General features: G+C 49.1%; 3 protein-coding genes across 7 annotated transcripts; 1 reads left to right on the forward strand and 2 right to left on the reverse strand.

Annotated features, from left to right (window-relative positions):
- Positions 1 to 661: 661 nt before the first annotated feature.
- On the reverse strand, positions 662 to 3,238 carry LOC6503681 (DM7 family protein GE17493). 2 transcript variants are annotated; one of them, XM_014905540.3, is made up of 3 exons: positions 2,981 to 3,238; positions 2,799 to 2,876; positions 662 to 2,497 (listed from the first exon to the last, which is right to left on the reverse strand). In XM_014905540.3, exons 1-3 carry the CDS (start codon positions 3,003 to 3,005, stop codon positions 744 to 746), a joined length of 1,857 nt encoding a protein of 618 aa, XP_014761026.1. In that variant the 5' UTR covers positions 3,006 to 3,238; the 3' UTR covers positions 662 to 743. The 2 variants fall into 2 exon arrangements, with proteins under 2 accessions (XP_014761026.1, XP_001963943.2); XM_001963907.4 differs by lacking the exon at positions 2,799 to 2,876 and having other exon boundaries at positions 2,981 to 3,237.
- An 83-nt stretch (positions 3,239 to 3,321) lies between these two features.
- On the forward strand, positions 3,322 to 4,168 carry LOC6503978. Its single transcript, XM_001963908.4, has one exon. The coding sequence runs from the start codon at positions 3,473 to 3,475 to the stop codon at positions 4,094 to 4,096; it is 624 nt and encodes a 207-aa protein (XP_001963944.1). The 5' UTR covers positions 3,322 to 3,472; the 3' UTR covers positions 4,097 to 4,168.
- A 673-nt stretch (positions 4,169 to 4,841) lies between these two features.
- LOC6503680 (neuropathy target esterase sws) lies at positions 4,842 to 15,771 on the reverse strand. 4 transcript variants are annotated; one of them, XM_044716845.1, is made up of 12 exons: positions 14,969 to 15,768; positions 12,470 to 13,204; positions 11,374 to 12,410; positions 10,743 to 11,314; positions 10,258 to 10,676; positions 9,578 to 9,853; positions 9,338 to 9,524; positions 8,061 to 8,177; positions 7,101 to 7,217; positions 6,410 to 6,621; positions 5,999 to 6,343; positions 4,842 to 5,841 (listed from the first exon to the last, which is right to left on the reverse strand). In XM_044716845.1, exons 1-12 carry the CDS (start codon positions 15,068 to 15,070, stop codon positions 5,416 to 5,418), a joined length of 4,545 nt encoding a protein of 1,514 aa, XP_044572780.1. In that variant the 5' UTR covers positions 15,071 to 15,768; the 3' UTR covers positions 4,842 to 5,415. The 4 variants fall into 4 exon arrangements, with proteins under 4 accessions (XP_044572780.1, XP_014761025.1, XP_014761024.1 ...); XM_014905539.3 differs by lacking the exon at positions 8,061 to 8,177; XM_014905538.3 differs by lacking the exon at positions 7,101 to 7,217.
- Between the last annotated feature and the right edge of the window lie 703 nt (positions 15,772 to 16,474).

Raw genomic sequence — 16,474 nt, forward strand, 5'->3', positions numbered from 1 at the left:
AATACTAAAGTTAATGCAAGAGAATACAAATAAACGAAAAGCGAATTGTGAATTGCGTAGAAATTAGTTTGCATACACATAATAGATACCTTGTACGATTATACGATTAAGATCGGACGCTGAGGATCGGACGAGGTGGGGCTTCTAAATCGGATTCAATTAATTCCGTTTCTCATTTAATCGATCAGTTGTACGTCTTTCACTTCCGGGGCACTCTGAGCCGGAGCCGGTGCCGGAAATCTAGCAATATACATTAAGGTTTCCATTTGAATGGTTGTTCGTCTTTTATTTTTTATTAGCAATTGGTAGTTGGATTTCGCCCACCCCCGCCCCTTGGCCCACCTCTGCATTTCTCTTTCAATTTGCTGCACATTGTAAATACACTGAGAGAAGTTAATATATTATATTTTAAATCACATTTATACTTTTTTTTTTTTTTACTATGTAGCTATTAAAATATAGAGACTTCGGTTGGCGTCCTAGAATAACAAATAAAATAATTATCTAATGGCAGACAGTTTACGAGATTAAATGCACAGATACAGATACACACACACTAGCAAGATACAAGATACAAGATACAGATACAAGCCACAAGTTAGATCCCCAATACAAATTGAAATGTGACAAACCCGGAAAATCCTAAATAAAATTGCAACAATTATGAATCATATATGAAATGATAATGACATATGGCACATTATTAAAGTTGTTTCCTGTTGTAGATTCTATAGAGGCACTTCTTAGTGCAACTCGCCGCAGGTGGCACAGATGGTGCGCGTGGCGTTCGGGTCATCGGTTAGGCCTCCGATCTTCTTTAGGCGGCGCAGAGCCCGCTTCTTGAAGCGCTGCATCTTCTCCTCGTGATCCCGCATCGAGACGGACATCTGGTCGCGGATCTCGTCGCGGCGCTCCATCATGTCGCGGAACTGCTCGCAGGCGCGATCGTAGTTGAAGCCGTGGCCGAGGTCCCCCTTGAGGACCAGGTCCACGCCGCGGGTGCGCATCTCCTCCAGCACATCGCCAATGGCGTCAATGTCGGCGTCCACATCAAAGGTCTTGACGGGCGGCGCCGAGGCCAGCTCGTTGCGCCAGTTCTCGGGAGCCAGGCGCTCCACAAACTCCAGGGTGCACGGCGGCGGTATTGGCGGTACCCTCGGGCAGTGCGAGCATCGCGGAATCTCTTCCTCCTCCTCATCGTCATCATCACTCTCTTCGATGTCCATGTCCATCAGTTCGTGGCAGTCGCCGGCTACTCCGACAGTAGTGGGAGGAATCGGCATTGAGACGGTTAGAGAAGATAGAGCCGGAACCAGAGCGGCGGCGGTGGCAGCAGCGGCGGCTGCGGCGGATGATGACGATGCACTGTCCCCGGAAGCAACTACCCCTCCGAGGGAGACCTGGCAGGAGAGCTCCTGCAGCTGCATGAGCATCTGTTGGTGGTCCGGGATCAAGGAGACGCCGCGTTTGCATCGGCCCACGAAGAGGGGTGGAGTCATGGCGACGTTGTGCTGCGGCTGGGGGGTGCCCAGCTTCAGGGGACCCTGGAAGAGGCTGTCCGGCAAGGAGCCCGGCGAATAGACGCAGCCGGCGTCGAAGCCGCGCGGCAAGTACTGCGGCGGCAGGAAGACCGGACGGCGGAAGCCGTCGCCGGCGGGAAAGACTTCGCACGGCAACTCGAAACGTGGACAATTGGCCTCGCCATCATCGCCCAAGGTGGCGAAGGCCACCATCGGGACATGGGGATGTAAAACGGTGGACAGGATCACAATGGCCAGGCGGCACGGACGGGCAGTCACCAGGGCCACTTGGCTCATGTCCGGGACATAAATGTTGGTCTGAGTTGGGCACTGGCGCTTCAGATACTCGGCCACGGCTGCCAGGCTGGCCGGCTGGTGGACAATCTGGGCCACAGCTATTTCGTGGCGCAGCAGGCGCTTGTTCAAGTTCAAGGCGAGACGGACTGGCGGCTGCAGAGCAGTAGCAGCGTTAATTACCGGCTGGCGTCTACGTGGCTCCGCCACGACGCTGGAGCGACGGCCCACAAACAGGGGCGGGGTCTGGCCCTTCTGCTGCATGGCCATCAGCCCGATGGGATAAAACTTGCGCGACAGGACGCCGCCGGCAAAGACGCCGCCAGCATCGAATCCGGACGGCAGGAGCTGGCGCGGCAAATAGGTGATCTTGCCCAGGGGGGCGTGCATGGGGAACATGGTGCGCGGCAAGTCGAAGCAGATGCACTTCTCGTCCTGGAGCTCGGCAGCGGCGGCAGCATCGTGCTGGTGCACTTGCAAGGACAACGGAATCAGGACGAAGCGGTCGCTGTGCTCGCAGATGGTGCGCGGCAGCTGAAGGTTCTTCAGATTCGGCAAGTACTTGGGGCGACGGTTGACGACGGTGCGCTCCTCCCCGTTGGCATCGGTCTTGTTGCGACGGTTCTTCTGGCTGCGGCGCTCCTGGTGTGGTCCGGGAACACGGGGCGGCGACGAAGGTCCGCCTAAGGTCATTAGATTCGGTTAAAAAAGGAAAAGGACTCTCATCACGAAGCCAACTCCACCCCACAACTAAACTACAGACATACGCAGACGGAGAACTACACAAGTTTAGTACTTATACTTTCCATATTCAAATTTGGAGAATTATTTAAAATTGGGCTTGAGGAAAGCCACTCCAATTAAGTTAAATATGAAAAGTAAGCGCAAGTAAGCCAAGGACATTGCTTCTAGTTTCAAAACGAATACTCAAGTCAAAACGTCTATGTTTTGGTCTAAGAATGTTTAAAACTTGTTATAATTTACCACAAAAGATTGCGTGGAATAAAATATGGTGCCAGACTCTGGGGAATGTGTAAAAATTTCGAATCAATCGTGGTAAACCTGATGGAAAGAGATCGAGAAATGGGTTAGTGTGTAGTATTATCCTCCAGGAGACACTGCTTGAAGTAGATGGAAGACCTGTGGAGCACCGGATAGTAACATACCTTGCGAATTCCTATGCTTATTCATCTTAAAAACCCGCTAATCTGGGCTAGGATGGAACAGGAACTGTAAAAACAATATTAGTTCGCGGTAGAAAAAGCGGTAGGAATAGAAAAGTTTAAAATCCAACTCGATGATTGATTACTTAGAAAATTTCAGTTGAATAAATTTTGAAAAAACAGGAAACTACACATACGATCTATACGATGGGGGAGCCGTTCGAGTTGTGAGGATTCAACACACTGAGGCCCCAACATCCCCAACTGACAGATGGGTGGGAAAAGCAATGGCCACCCGGATCGCCAGATTCGGGCCCGAATCAGCAAACAATATAGTGACAAGAGCTTGTCATTTAATAAATGGCCACCCTGTAGATTTAAATCAAAATTCGGAACTGGTCGAGACATTGCTTTTACAATTATTTTTTCGGAAAAACCCCGCTCTTTTTGTGGAAAAACAACCAAAACAAACATAGAGCCCCATAACTGGTCAAGATGGAGGATCGCCTAAAGCAGGCCTATCAGCGACATCGCCTGGAACGGGAACGAATTACCAGACGCCTCAAGCGGCTGACCGGAAAACGGTCCATCGATCTACTCTGCAACGACGCATCCCCGCCTCCCATCGCCATTGCCATCGCCGAGCTGAGCATCCAGAGGCGGATGAAGGGCGGACAGCAAATGCGAAGCTTGGAGGCGCATGCCCTGTTGCCGCGACCCCATCTACGGCAGGTTCCTCCCACACCCCCACCAACGCCACGTGCCAGTCCCATTCCAGTGTCGAGGAAGCGCCCGCCGAGGAAAGCTTCCAGACATGCGGCCAAGTCAACTCCAGATCTGTTCGTCGTCGGTCACCAGCTGCCGATGCATGCCCCGCCCCAGAGTCGCCGCATCCCGCTTCCCCGTCAGCCAGTCGATGATTACATCTACTTTTATCCGGGTCAGTATCCGGATATGATCTACTGGCATCCCCAGGGTATGCTGTTCCAACCACAGCAGCCGCACCAGCCGCATCAGATCCTCGTGAAGGGCGAGGAGCCTCCACGGGTGGTGGATGAACGATTTATAGCCGAACTGGTGGACGAGCTGATCTTGGAAACCCAGGAGTCTAAAGGATGAGAGCTTAAGGCTTGTGGGCGAACTAGTCACCTGAAATAAAATAAAATAAAATGTCAAGCTACATCTAACTAATTCATATAAGTCTCAAAAGTATCTCCTTCGGGTTCTGTTCACCAGTTGCTCCAGATTCGTCCTGAAAAAGATTTGAAGTAACAGGTTTGCAGTACCGGGCGAGCAGAAACCAGGAGGAGTTAGCAGTGACGTTAAAGCACGCAGCGAAACAACTTATCCCCCATGAAAGTCGCGACTTCGCGATTTAAGGACATTTTACTCCTTTCCGATAGGCATAGCTCTGCCGATATCCGATCTGGAAATAGGATACAGTTTTGTGATCAGCGAACCAATAGCCGCCTTTTCTTATTCAAAATATATCCTAAAAGAAGTTTTGAAATTTTTTAAATTTTTCCAAGGGGTACCCCCATGAAAATCGTCATTTTTACAGTGAGGACATTTCTGTCCCTTCCGATGAGCATAGCTCTGCCAATTTATATCCGATCGGGAAATAAGATACAGTTTTGTGATCAGCGAACTAATAGCCGCCTTTCCTCACTCAAAATATTGCTTAAAAGTCATTTTGAAATTTTTCAATTTTTCCAAGGGGCACCCCCATAAAAACTGCGACTTCGCGATCTGGGGACATTTTGCTCCTACATTTTATGGCCGGGTTTTGACTGAGAAGGATTCTACTCGGAGTTCTAAAGGTAAAGATTTTAAACAAAATTTCAGTAACATTTCGATGCTTTTGTACTTTCAAGTTTTTTAAATTTATTTAGCTTGCATTCACAATAGAAAAAATAGAGTAAAATATTTCGACCATTAAACAAACTTTTTTGCGTAACTATTAAAAAATAAGAGACTAAACAAGTGTGCGGCAATAGGAGGCGGTTGTAAGGGATCAAGGATCAAGGATCAAGGATCGTGGATCAAGAGTTATTGCAAGGAAGTCTTTGTTTTTGTGTTTTTGCTTCAGTAAAAATATATAACTATGTATATACAATAATGTTTCGTTTTGGACTTGTGCCTCCATTACAATGCGTGAAAAGTTAAGGTAAAGGGCTCAGCTCAGGGAGGAGGTGAAGGAGAGGACGGGTCTGGATGGGATTGAGGGTATCAGAATTCGTTTATATGCTACGCTAAGCCTAAGTCTTGGTTGCTCTTAAACCTAGGGGTTAACATGATCCGTTTGCCAGTTGCTGGAGATTGGTGATTGGAGTTTCAAGTTGATTGAGTTGGATTTTGCATTGAGTGTTTGAGTGGGTTGAGTAGTTGCTGTTGCTGGGGTACTGTGGCCTGGACATCCACCTCTGCTCCTCTATAGCCTAGTTTTTGGTTTCGTTATACGCGCCTCCCTTGTTCTCCTTGTTGTCTTCGTTTCCTTCGCCTTGATTCCGTTGCTCCTCCTCTACTTCGGTATTCTCTTGGTTCGGTTCTTCTGTCTCCAGTTCCTGCTCCTGTTCCGGTTCCTTTTCCTGCTCCTGACCATCCCCTTTCCGGTCCAGATTCGTTGGCGCCATAATGCGTTCAGTCTCGTCCTTGAGCCTCGTGATCTCCACACTCCGATCCTGTTCCAGCTTATGAAATTCCCTGGAACGCATGCTGCCTCTCGCCACCGACGTGGCAGCGGAGTGTATAGACTTTTCCGTTTTTCGATCCAGCTGCAGATCCAGCTCCACATCCGAGTCCATTTCGTTCTCGGAAAACGACAACGAATTGCCGGCACGTGGCACTTGGATGCGCCGTCGATCCTGGTCGGGCGACATGAAATATAGGGAACAGAAAAAGAAATCAAAAAGAGTACAGCTCATCCTTTCTTGGCAGGGACAAAAAGACAATAATACAAATCTGGTGATTGCTCCACCTGTACCACAAATTACCACGTCCACCATCGCCACCGGCACCTACCGTATTAAGCGTTGTCGGCTCCGAAATATATCCATCACAGTCTTCGTCCTCGCTGAATATGTCCGCCGAGTTGCCGGCATTCGTCTCCGGCAGACGGCACACGATCTGGGCCAGATCGATGAAGGTGTACTCATTGAGGGAGGCGTGGTTGCCGCGCTTCGGCGGCTCCTTATTGAACCATTGGTTGAAGCGACCCAGTCGCCCGGCCTTGGCCATGTTCTCGAAGTAGTTCTTGCCAAAGACGTAGCCCACGTCCCGGATCTCGTCGAAGCTGCCAAATGCCAGAGTCTTGTACTTGTCAATCGGGGGCCTGATATATTCACAGTAGTCCGAGTTCTTTACCTCCTGGGTAAGGGAATAAAAATGAGTGTTCTGGAAGGCAAGGAAGGCTAGGTAGTAGCAAGTACTCACCTCCAACTGGCGGACGCACGACACATAGGCAAGTCGGGACTGAATGTCCGGCAGATCGGGCACCTTCACTGGCGAGGTGAATGGATTCCACTTCTTGTAGAGCAGCCACCAGCCACTTAGGTCGTCCCCGTAGTTGGTCAGATCGGTGTCGTCCTGGGATCCCACATCGATGGCGATAATATGAGCGGCGCCCAGGTTGTGCATCACATCGGCTATCGTGGCGGATTAAAAAGGTGGGGGTGGGGGTGGGGGTTGGGGTGTGTGTGTGGGGCATGCAACAGCGAGTTTGGAGTGGATTTGGGGGTTGGGTTGACGATGTGGTTGTGGAGAAATGTGTGGTTAGTTTTTCGTTACAACCATGCAAGTGTCTACGATTTAACAAATTTTGTTGATAGCTTAGTTCCCGATATTTACAATTTCTTTATCTTTAAAGTAAAGAAATTATAAATTTTATATTTTTAATTGTTTTAAAGTTGTTTTATGCTTGCCCCAGGATCTAAGGATCTACAGTTGAATTAAATAGGAATAGCACGTCCTGAGATGCTGAGGCAAAGCCGAGCTAATGAGTTCAATTCGATTCCCAAATCTGGGGCGGACGCAAGGCGGCACAGAGCGTTGGAGGTTGGAACGGAACGGAAGCTGTGTGGATGGTGGATTGGTTGGAGTTCGGGATGGATCCTTGGATCCTTACCTGGCACATTGTTCGTGTAGCAGCCGTCGAGGAGCAGGTGGCCGTCGCGATAGTCGCAGAAGGGCGGGAAGACGCCGGCAATGGACATGCTGGCGCGGCAGTATCGCCACAGCTGACCTTCAGGTCAAAGGTCACCCAAAGAGACAAAAACAACAACAGTGTCACAGTATCACGGGCACAAAGGTGTAGAGTGTGGAGTGTGAAGTGTGTGAGTGGATTGCATGGTGAATTGTGTCATTTTTAATAATATTCATTTTTTATTTGGTGTGTGAGAGGTAAATAGAAAAGAGAGAGAGAGAGAACGAGATAGACAGATTTTAAACTAACCAAATTGGGTTTTTTTTTAAAGATATTTTTTAAGATTTTAAGATGAAGGTAACTAACTACAAATTATACAAAATACAACAACAGAGGGACGAATGGGACGTAACAAACTAAGGAGCAACTCAAGGAGCAAGAAATACCATTTTAAAAAGTACGCATACCACAAAAAATCAATTTTCAAAAAACTAGAATAATTTACATTATTTTTTTTGGGGGGGAGGGGGGCAGAAATTAAAAGAAACATTGTGCACTTGTGTCGGTGTGTGTGTGTGTGTTTTTGTGTTGTGTTTTGGGGCGGTGGGGGGGGGGTAAGGACTATACATATTTACACCAGAAACTATCGGGACGATCCAGGATTAGGTTAGAAACGGAATGGAATGGAACGCGAAACGAAACGCAGGCAAACATGACCGAACATGATCGAACAAGAGGAATTTCCAACACTCTGCGCGCGCGCTCTCTGTGCCATCGACATTTGTCAAAATCGATAAAAAAAAAAAAAAATAAATTTTTAGATTGAAATTAGACGCTCGGGGTTAAATTCATGTTTATTTATATTTTTAGGTTGAATGTTATCTATTTTTTGTTAAATCGTATTCTATGTGCTAGTTGCTAGTTGGTATTTTTGGTAATTACCTGGCAAATTATTCACATAGCCGCCATCCAGCAGGAGGTGTCCATCTTTTGGATCGCACAGTGGTGGCATATAGCCGCTGAGCGACATGGAGGAGCGTACGTAACGCCACAGAGATCCTGGATTTTGTAGGTGGTGGTGGTGGTGGTGATATTATTTTTTTATATATCAACGACAGAAGACATGCCAGCAATGATAAAGGTGTTAAGGTGTTGTTTTTTTTAGTGTTTTTAGTCGTAATTTTGTATTTTGTATTATTTTTTATCGGGGGAAGAGAGAAAAAGAGAAAGAAAACAGCTTTGAGCGATCTTTTCTTAGTTTTAAAGGGTATTTTTTTCATTTTTTACCAATGCAAGGATGTGGGGGGGGGGGTTCGATGAGGGAACAATTAGAAATGTGCGATGGAAAAAACGGGATTTTAGCCTCTAGCAAAAAGCACAAGAATTGGTTTTCGAGTTCGTGTTTGACAAAAAGCTCCATAACATCAACATCAACAACAACAACAACAGCAACAGCAAGAACAATGAGAATTTTCAATTCAAATTCAAATTCAAATTCAAACGTAACGGCACAATTTCGATCGACAGCGCAGCAATCGATAAACTAAGTATACGATAAGTTCGATTTTCGCATTAAAATGTGTATGAAAATACCTCTAATAATAATAATTTATGTTGGCGGACCGTGGAATGAGGCTGTGAGGTTGTGTCGAGGGGGTGTGCGTGTGTGTGCGTGTCACATTGTCTGGGTTCTTGGTTTGGATTCACACTAGGGACTCGTTTAGCTCTAAGGACATTAGGGACCATAGAACTACATACATATGTGTACAAAAAGCAAAATACGAGGTAATACGGTTAAGGAATAAAAAGTGCATCAAAGCCAAATGAAAAGCGGGGTTTGCCCCCCAATCTATTACCGTTACAATTCCAAAAACCCAAAGTTATCGATAAACCAAACAATAATGCAGCAGATATCAATCGAGAAAGCGAGAATATGAAAAGTGAGTACAGTCGCAGATTGAGACCAAAAGCAACAGGATAATGAAACGAAAACATGTCGCAACTTGTACGTTCTTGAATGAAAAAACATTTAGATTTTAAAGACTGATATCCACCGCATACCAAAATAAACTATAGACCAAATTAGAGACTAACAAAGGCGTAGAGGGAAAGACAGGGAGAGGTACATAGATAAAGCGGGAAAGAGACACCGAGATAGAAAAAGAGAGAGAGAGAGAGAGAGAGAGAGAGAAGGCAAGAGCGAAGCGAGCATCACTCACCATTGGTGTGAATGCGATGGCAGCTGGCCGTGATGTCGGTGGTGAGGGTGAAGTAGGGTATCCACAAGTCCTCGATGCTCACGTCCCCAAAGGTGTCGTGGATGGTCTTGTTGAACTCCCGTCCGGAAAACATCGAGGTGATCGGGTAGGTGAGGTCCAGCAGTTGTAGGAACCATTTTGTCATTTTCTAAAATATAAATTACTTTTAATTAATATAATTAATTAATAATAATTAATTACCTTTGACCACTCTCGCGCCTTCTGAGTCACTGTGGTGATGTTGCGCTCCGAACACCAGAGCGCTCCCATCAGGGCACCGATGCTGACGCCGCCCACCATGTCGATGGGTATACCCGCCTCCTGGATGGCCTTCAGCATTCCGATATGGGCCGCACCGCGAGCTCCACCCCCGCCCAGGACCAGGCCAATGGAGTTACCAGTCAGCCAGCGGGCGAGGCGCGAGAAGTCGGAATGCATGTTCGGCTCCGAGAGCAGGACGCGACTATAGAGATCATTCTGGAAGTAGATTCAATGGGTCGTCAGGAGATCAGTTGTAGAAATGACAACCTTAAGCGACAAACAATCTCATTTCCCAGTTTAGTATCTGTACCTTATCTCCAACACTCTGTCAGTCATGAAAATTTGAAGCGTGATGATGAAAAAATGAAAAAATCTGCGATCTCAGCGAGGTCTGCGCGATTACAGGGCTCACGTCCAATCTACGACTATCTAATTTTTATGGCAATAACAAAATGACTCTCAAGTGCTTCGGATTGTTCTTGATTAGCCGCGAATGTCAGGGATAGGACTGTGCTGGCTAGGCCAGTCTAAAGCTTATATACTATGGTTATTTCCTGGCGAAGGAACCACACCTACGCATGAATAGGACTTGATAGATCTTATTGGTACGGGTCACTCACAATGCGGTATTGGCTCTTGCGGGTGAAGATGCGCTTCACGCAGAGCACGTGGTGGTGCTTCGTTACCCAGGGCCTGGCATTCAGCCAGCTGAGCGTGTTAGCCGGCTTGGAGTTCGTCGTCTCGGGGTAGAGCAGCACCAGCTCCTTCTGTGTTCGCATCGCCAGCCGATCGATCTCGCGCTCGAACTTGCCCACCAAATGGGAGCCGTTGCCCAGGCCCACGATCAGGATGACGTCCGCCTGCCGCATGCAGCGCTGTGTCCAGGCACTCAGCGCATTGTCGCACTGGTACAGGGTGATGATGTTCCGGTCCTCCTGCTGCGCCAGCCACGAGGTCAGTCGGTATTCGTTGGCAGCCTCAAAAATGTTGGGGCCCAGCTGTTTGCGCACCACATCGGAGGTTAAACGGAGGACGGGACCTGTTTCGGCGGAATGGGAATCTCTTTTATAGATTTGTTTAATTTTTAAATAAATTTAAAGCCCACCTATGGCACAAAGTGAGTGGTAGAGCTCGTAGGTGAAGGGCGTCAGCGGCACCTCGTCCGTAATGGGCACGAGAGCCACCGTGGAGTACTTGTGCGTGACGGGATTGGCCTCGACGGGTCCACCTGGCGCCGCGCTGCTGGAGCGCGTCTGCATCGTGCCGAGGAAGCGGTGGCTGAGGAAGCTAATCAGCTTCGTTACCACAATGGGGTAGCGCAGCTTGATGGCATTGAACAGGCCCTCGGGCAGCTTGGCCAGCTCCGAGTCGCGCACGGCCAGCACGGTGGTGGTGCGCGACGTCTCGGTGATCATCTCGACGATGCCAACCAGGTCACCCTTGCCGTACTCGCCGATGATCTCCTTCTTGCCACCGGGATGCGTAATCACAGATCGCATTCGTCCGCTCAGAACAATGTAGGTGCTGTCGCTGATCTCGTCCTGCCGGTACACGGCTCGTCCCGACTCCAGGAAGATCCAATCGAGGGCGTAGTCACACTGCCGCACCAGAGGCGAAAGCCGACGCACCACTCCATTGCCCAGATCCAGCACGATGCGGGGTCTCTGCCGCATGATCCTGAAAGGGAAGAGCGTTCTGGTTAGTTGGGGATTTATTTCGATGGGTTCACCACTCACTGATAAATAGCCGCACGGCGGATGAAGGCCACCCTGCTGTTGTTCCTGGAGCGGATGGTATAGGCACTGGCCTCGCCCGTCAGCATGGCCAATCCGCCGACAATCTCGCCCGGATGGACAAAGTGGATGAGCATGTCGTTCTTCTCCTGCTGCTGCTTCGCCCGCGCCGCGTCCTGGTTGGCCTGGTAGACGGCCAGAGTGCCGGTCATCACGAACCACACGCACACATCGTCCGAGTTGCCCTCCGTGATGAGGGTGACATTCGGTTCCAGTTCTCGCACCTCCACGAACGGCTCAATGATGTGGGAGTCCTCCTCGGGCAGGCCCAGCTCCTTGCGCAGGCTGTCCACAGCGGAGGCATGCACCAGTCGCATGTCTATCTTGGACGCGGGTGCTCCGGTCATCAGCGGGGGAGCTCCCGTCACACCGGGTCCCAGGCCCTGACCTTGCCCCAGTCCGGGCTGGGACAGGGCCGGCCCCAAATCGGGAGCCATTTGGGAGATGGAACCGCGTCGCGTCGACAGATTGCCCACGGAGTGCTGCTGCTGATGGAACACGTCCACGTTGGGCGCATCGCCGTGCACCTCGGCGTACATGCTGGTGCCGGAGGCGCCGCCGACGCTGGTGTTTATCACATCCGGGTTGGGATTGGGATCGGATAGGGTATGCTCCTCCCGCGAGTGGCGGGAAGGCGAGATGGGTGGCCGGCTCTGACCAATGACGCCATTAGCACCTGCCAAACCGGAATGCACCGTATTGGCGGTCGTCGGCGAGGCCGTGGTGGTGGTGTTCGAGCACGTTGGAGCGGGTACGCCGAGTGTCGGCTGGGAGCCAGTCTGGCGCGAACACTGCGAGGAGTGGGTGGACGGCGCCATTATGGTGCTGCTCTTGAAACGCATGTGATTCTGCACCAGCTCGGCGTTCAGGCCGAGGTAGTTCCTCAGAGCGGTGAAGAGCACGCGCTGCAGGCGGATCATGATCACCTGAATGACGCGAATCATCACGTCCGGGTTGTCCTGGAAAACCTCCTCGAAGGCCTGCAGAAAGAAAGAATGAGCTTGAGAATGGGGCGAGGGATGGAAGTGACTCAACCCACCTCCATGGGCAGCCGTATCACCACGGACTTCTCTATCGCCTTCGCTGTCACCGTTTTGTAGTAGCTGGGATTCCCAGACAGGACATCGATGAAGCTCAGCAGCGACGTTACCGACTCTCCCTTGCGCACCGTCTTCAGGGATAGCGTGCTCCCGTCCGCATTCGAGATGTACACATTGATCATGCCCGACTGAACGATGTAGACACTGTCGTCCGGATCGGTGATCTTGAAGAGATAGTCGCCGGCCATCAGCTCGAGGAGCTGCGTGTGCTTGCAGAGCCGCAGGAAGACGGGCTTCTCGAAGTGGCCGAAGATGCGGATGCTCTGCAGCATGTAGAGGGCATCCGGTGGCACCCTATCACTGCCGTCGATCGTCTCCTCCAGATACTCGGCCGGCGGCTCCACGGTGCGCATCTCCAGCGGCATGTTGTCGCGTCTCAGCTGAAGGATGCGTCGGGCGAAGCGCATCACGGCTCTCCGCTTGTAGCCCTTGCCGCTGCTGTACATCTGGCCGCTGACGTTCTTCATCTTGCGCAGCATCCGCCGGCCGTAGAAGAGCATCTTGTCCCGCTTCCGGAACCTGAGGCCGCGCAGGTCCCCTCCAGACGAGGAGTTAACGGCGCTCATGGAGCGGGATGCCTCGTCTCGTAGCCGGATGCGGGCCAGGCGCTTGAAGTACATGAACCACGCCAGGAACACCATCGACAGCACGCCCAGGGCGCAATACAGGTACATCTGAAAGATACAACTATTAGGTTAAGTATCTGATAGATAAAGTATCTGTTTTGTATAGAGTTTTAGGACTAACTACATTGTTATTTGGCTTTGTAGCTAAAATGTAGTTAAAAGTAGACTTTAAAGAGCTCCCCCAAGGACAGTCCTTGACAAAATCTATTGACTTTTAAACTGCAAGTTGTAATAATTTATTGAAAGTACCCTGTTTGTTGTTCTTGTCCACTCTAAATTGGCATTTAGGGGGCGTTTGGGGGCTATTTCGAGCGCGTTATGGCTAAATTATAGGCATGCCACTTGTTCTCTGAATTATTCAGCACGAACGGACACTTGTAATTTCCCAAAAGCTGCTTCCCAGCCAGTGTCACGCCCGTGTAATCCAGCTCATCAGCTGTCCGGTTGCACTTTTGTTGTTCATCAGTGGGGGTGGGGCTTAAGAATGCAAGGGGGGGACTGGGCTGCCATGGAATGCGATTATTGGAACAGAAACAGAAAAGAGAGAGCAAGGATTCGAGGAATAGTTCTCTCATTAGTCGTATTAGTCGTGGAATGGAAACAATTTAGTCATTAGCCATTGCGAGTGATTTGGAAAGAAAGGGTAATTTAATCCCCCCAGACCCCCTTCCGCCTGCCCCTGGCGCTGATCGCTATTCTGTTATTGCATTTTGACATTGAAACGTCGACGCGACGTCTCTGCCGCAGCACAGCTCTTGTTATTGTTATTGTTTAGTTGTTGTTGTTTAGTTGTTGTTGGTGTTTATCAAGATGCATTCGTCTGCAGTTTCCGCATTTGGCGCTCGCTCTTTGATATTCCACTTCTGTTACTTGCCCTCTAGTTGTTGTTGTTGTTGCTATTATTAACTTGTTGTCTGTTTGTTTATTGTTTACAGTTTATTTTCGCAACAGGTTCTCGTTCCTGCAGCACAGATTCCAATTGGCAGCCAAGCTGGCCAAGCTAATTGGAAACCGAGCCACGCATTCCTCGCCGATCCAATTGGATTGAATTGGCTTTGCAGTGATCCGATCTGGCCATGGAAGAGCAGGAAAAGCCAGAGAAAGAGTAGCTAGCTGGGAAGACTACCCATCCAGTCACACGGTTGGACTGCCGGACGGACTGGAGGCTAAATTGATTTAGCCCCAAGGGGTTAATTGAATTATTGAAAACTGATTTGGTAGGAACTGAACCCTCCCCAGTACCCCAGTACCCCACCCACCCACACATGCACGTGCTTCTGATTAGCAATCAGTTATGCGAAGTCTTATCAGCTTCTTGGGGGTCATGCTGTTCCCTTTTTACTGCCTCAGCACTGCCACTATCAGTGCTTATCAGCTGGTGGCTACTGTAGTGGTTTTCGGTTTAGTTTTTTCTTGTTTTTTTATGTAAGGCCATATAGAACTGAAGGCGAATACCAAAACACGGACGTGACGTAAAGATTAGGAAGGGGGAAGGGCAGGTGAGGAGTGGAGGGGCCACCAGCATCAGCTGCCAATTATTGTCGAGAGCATTTTGGAGCTTCGCTCTTGCTCTTCGTCCTCTCTTTAGCGGGGTTCCGAACCCAAGACAGCTGACAGAGTCCTGACAGCACGAAGGTCACTCTGATAAAGTCAAGAGGCAGCTGAGCTGATGAAGAAACTTGAGCTACTTCCTGAAAGAGTTTTTCTTAAGCGCTCTCTCTTTCGCCCGCATTTATCACACCACTGACTCACTCTCTCGACTCGGCTGCGAACAATAAACAAAGAAGGGCTGAAGTTTCCAGTAACACTCACCGAGTTAGTGATCTGCTTGGAAACGTACTGGCACCAGGCATCCGAAAAGAGAGCCGTGTAGCTGCCGGTGGCGCTGGCGCGCAGGAGTTCCAGGACATCCATGTCTGTCTTTAATTTCTGTCTCTTTCAGACTCTTCGACTATCCGTTTCCCTCGCTGATAGTTGTGGGTGCTGCTGCTGGCCGTTGTTCTTGTTGCTGTTTTTGACTGATTTGGTAAACACGGAAGTGTGAAGGCAGCGGAGACTAGTGGGGCGGGGGCCTGGGCGGGTGGCCAAATCTCGGTTGCTTCGCAGCTCTGTCTCACTCTATCGCGCGCGCGCTCTCCCCCCGCCCCTATGTTGACGCAAGTTATTTGCAATTATCGTTGTAATAATGCACGCGCCGCCAGCTTTCTCACGCACACTCGCACACTCGCACACACCTGCACATACGCACAGCACTATCGAGCAAAATTTTTGGATTTCTGTCCGTTTCCCTTACTATATAGTTCTCTTTTTGTTACGAGAAAAAATCGGGCAATTTTTGTTTTTGTTCCACCCACTCTTGGAGTCTTTCGTTTCGCTTTTGTTTGCCTCGTTTAATTATCCTTCTGCTCGCTTACTGCTCTTCTGGAGCCTGCTGCGACAGTCTCTGGGTTGCGGATATTGCGGGGGTGTAGCCTCCTTAATTTAGTGTATCGGTCTAGACCAGAATTTTGCTATGTACTACAAACTAATAAATCAAGTCAAATGCACTCTAGAAATTTTGTTATTGGTTCTAAGTTCTAAGTTAGGGATGGAGAGGCTTGGCGATAGGCGAGTATTTGCTATCGATATTGCTATCGAACATTTCGTCGCCAGAGTTGCCAGAATATAAAGAGTATGTTTCCAATAAGCCAATAAAATGTTCTTATTTCTCTCATACAATATACACCTAAAGAGATAAGAATCCTTTTTATTTTATACACTCTAACATGTACTTCTATCTTTATTATTTTAGGTTTATTAACAGTTTATGTTAACTGTGACAATGCGATAGTTCGATAGTTCCGTTGAGGTGACAAATATTGGCGCCTGCTCTTAAGCTTTTTAAATTGAAAATATATAGCTTGGATCAAAGATTGGCATGCAGTTGAACATTAATTTGCGGCGCATAATTAACTCCGCTTAAGATTTCTTGTAGCCAAGGAGCCGTGAAGAGCGGCCGTCGGTAATATTCAGTGATTAACAACTGTAAAATCTGTATAAATATTCATGTGTGTTGATTTAAAGGATTTTGGTGAAATCCAAAGCGGCTGCTACTCCGGATCCGAATCGGAGGTCCGAAACTAACGTGCAACATCCAATAAAAAAGCAAGTGCATCCAAAATAACTGGAGCGTGCTGGGCTCGGGGCTCGGGGCTCAGTCTCAGTCTCAATCCGAATCTCCAATCTCGGCAAGCCAAGCAAAACGACAAAGACGCGTCGTTTGGGTGGCCAGCCTTAGGTGCATCGTAGCTGCAATTATATATGCAATGCACTTAAGTT

The sequence above is a fragment of the Drosophila ananassae genome, chromosome XL (genome assembly GCF_017639315.1).
Source record: "Drosophila ananassae strain 14024-0371.13 chromosome XL, ASM1763931v2, whole genome shotgun sequence".
NCBI classification, from domain to species: domain Eukaryota; kingdom Metazoa; phylum Arthropoda; class Insecta; order Diptera; family Drosophilidae; genus Drosophila; species Drosophila ananassae.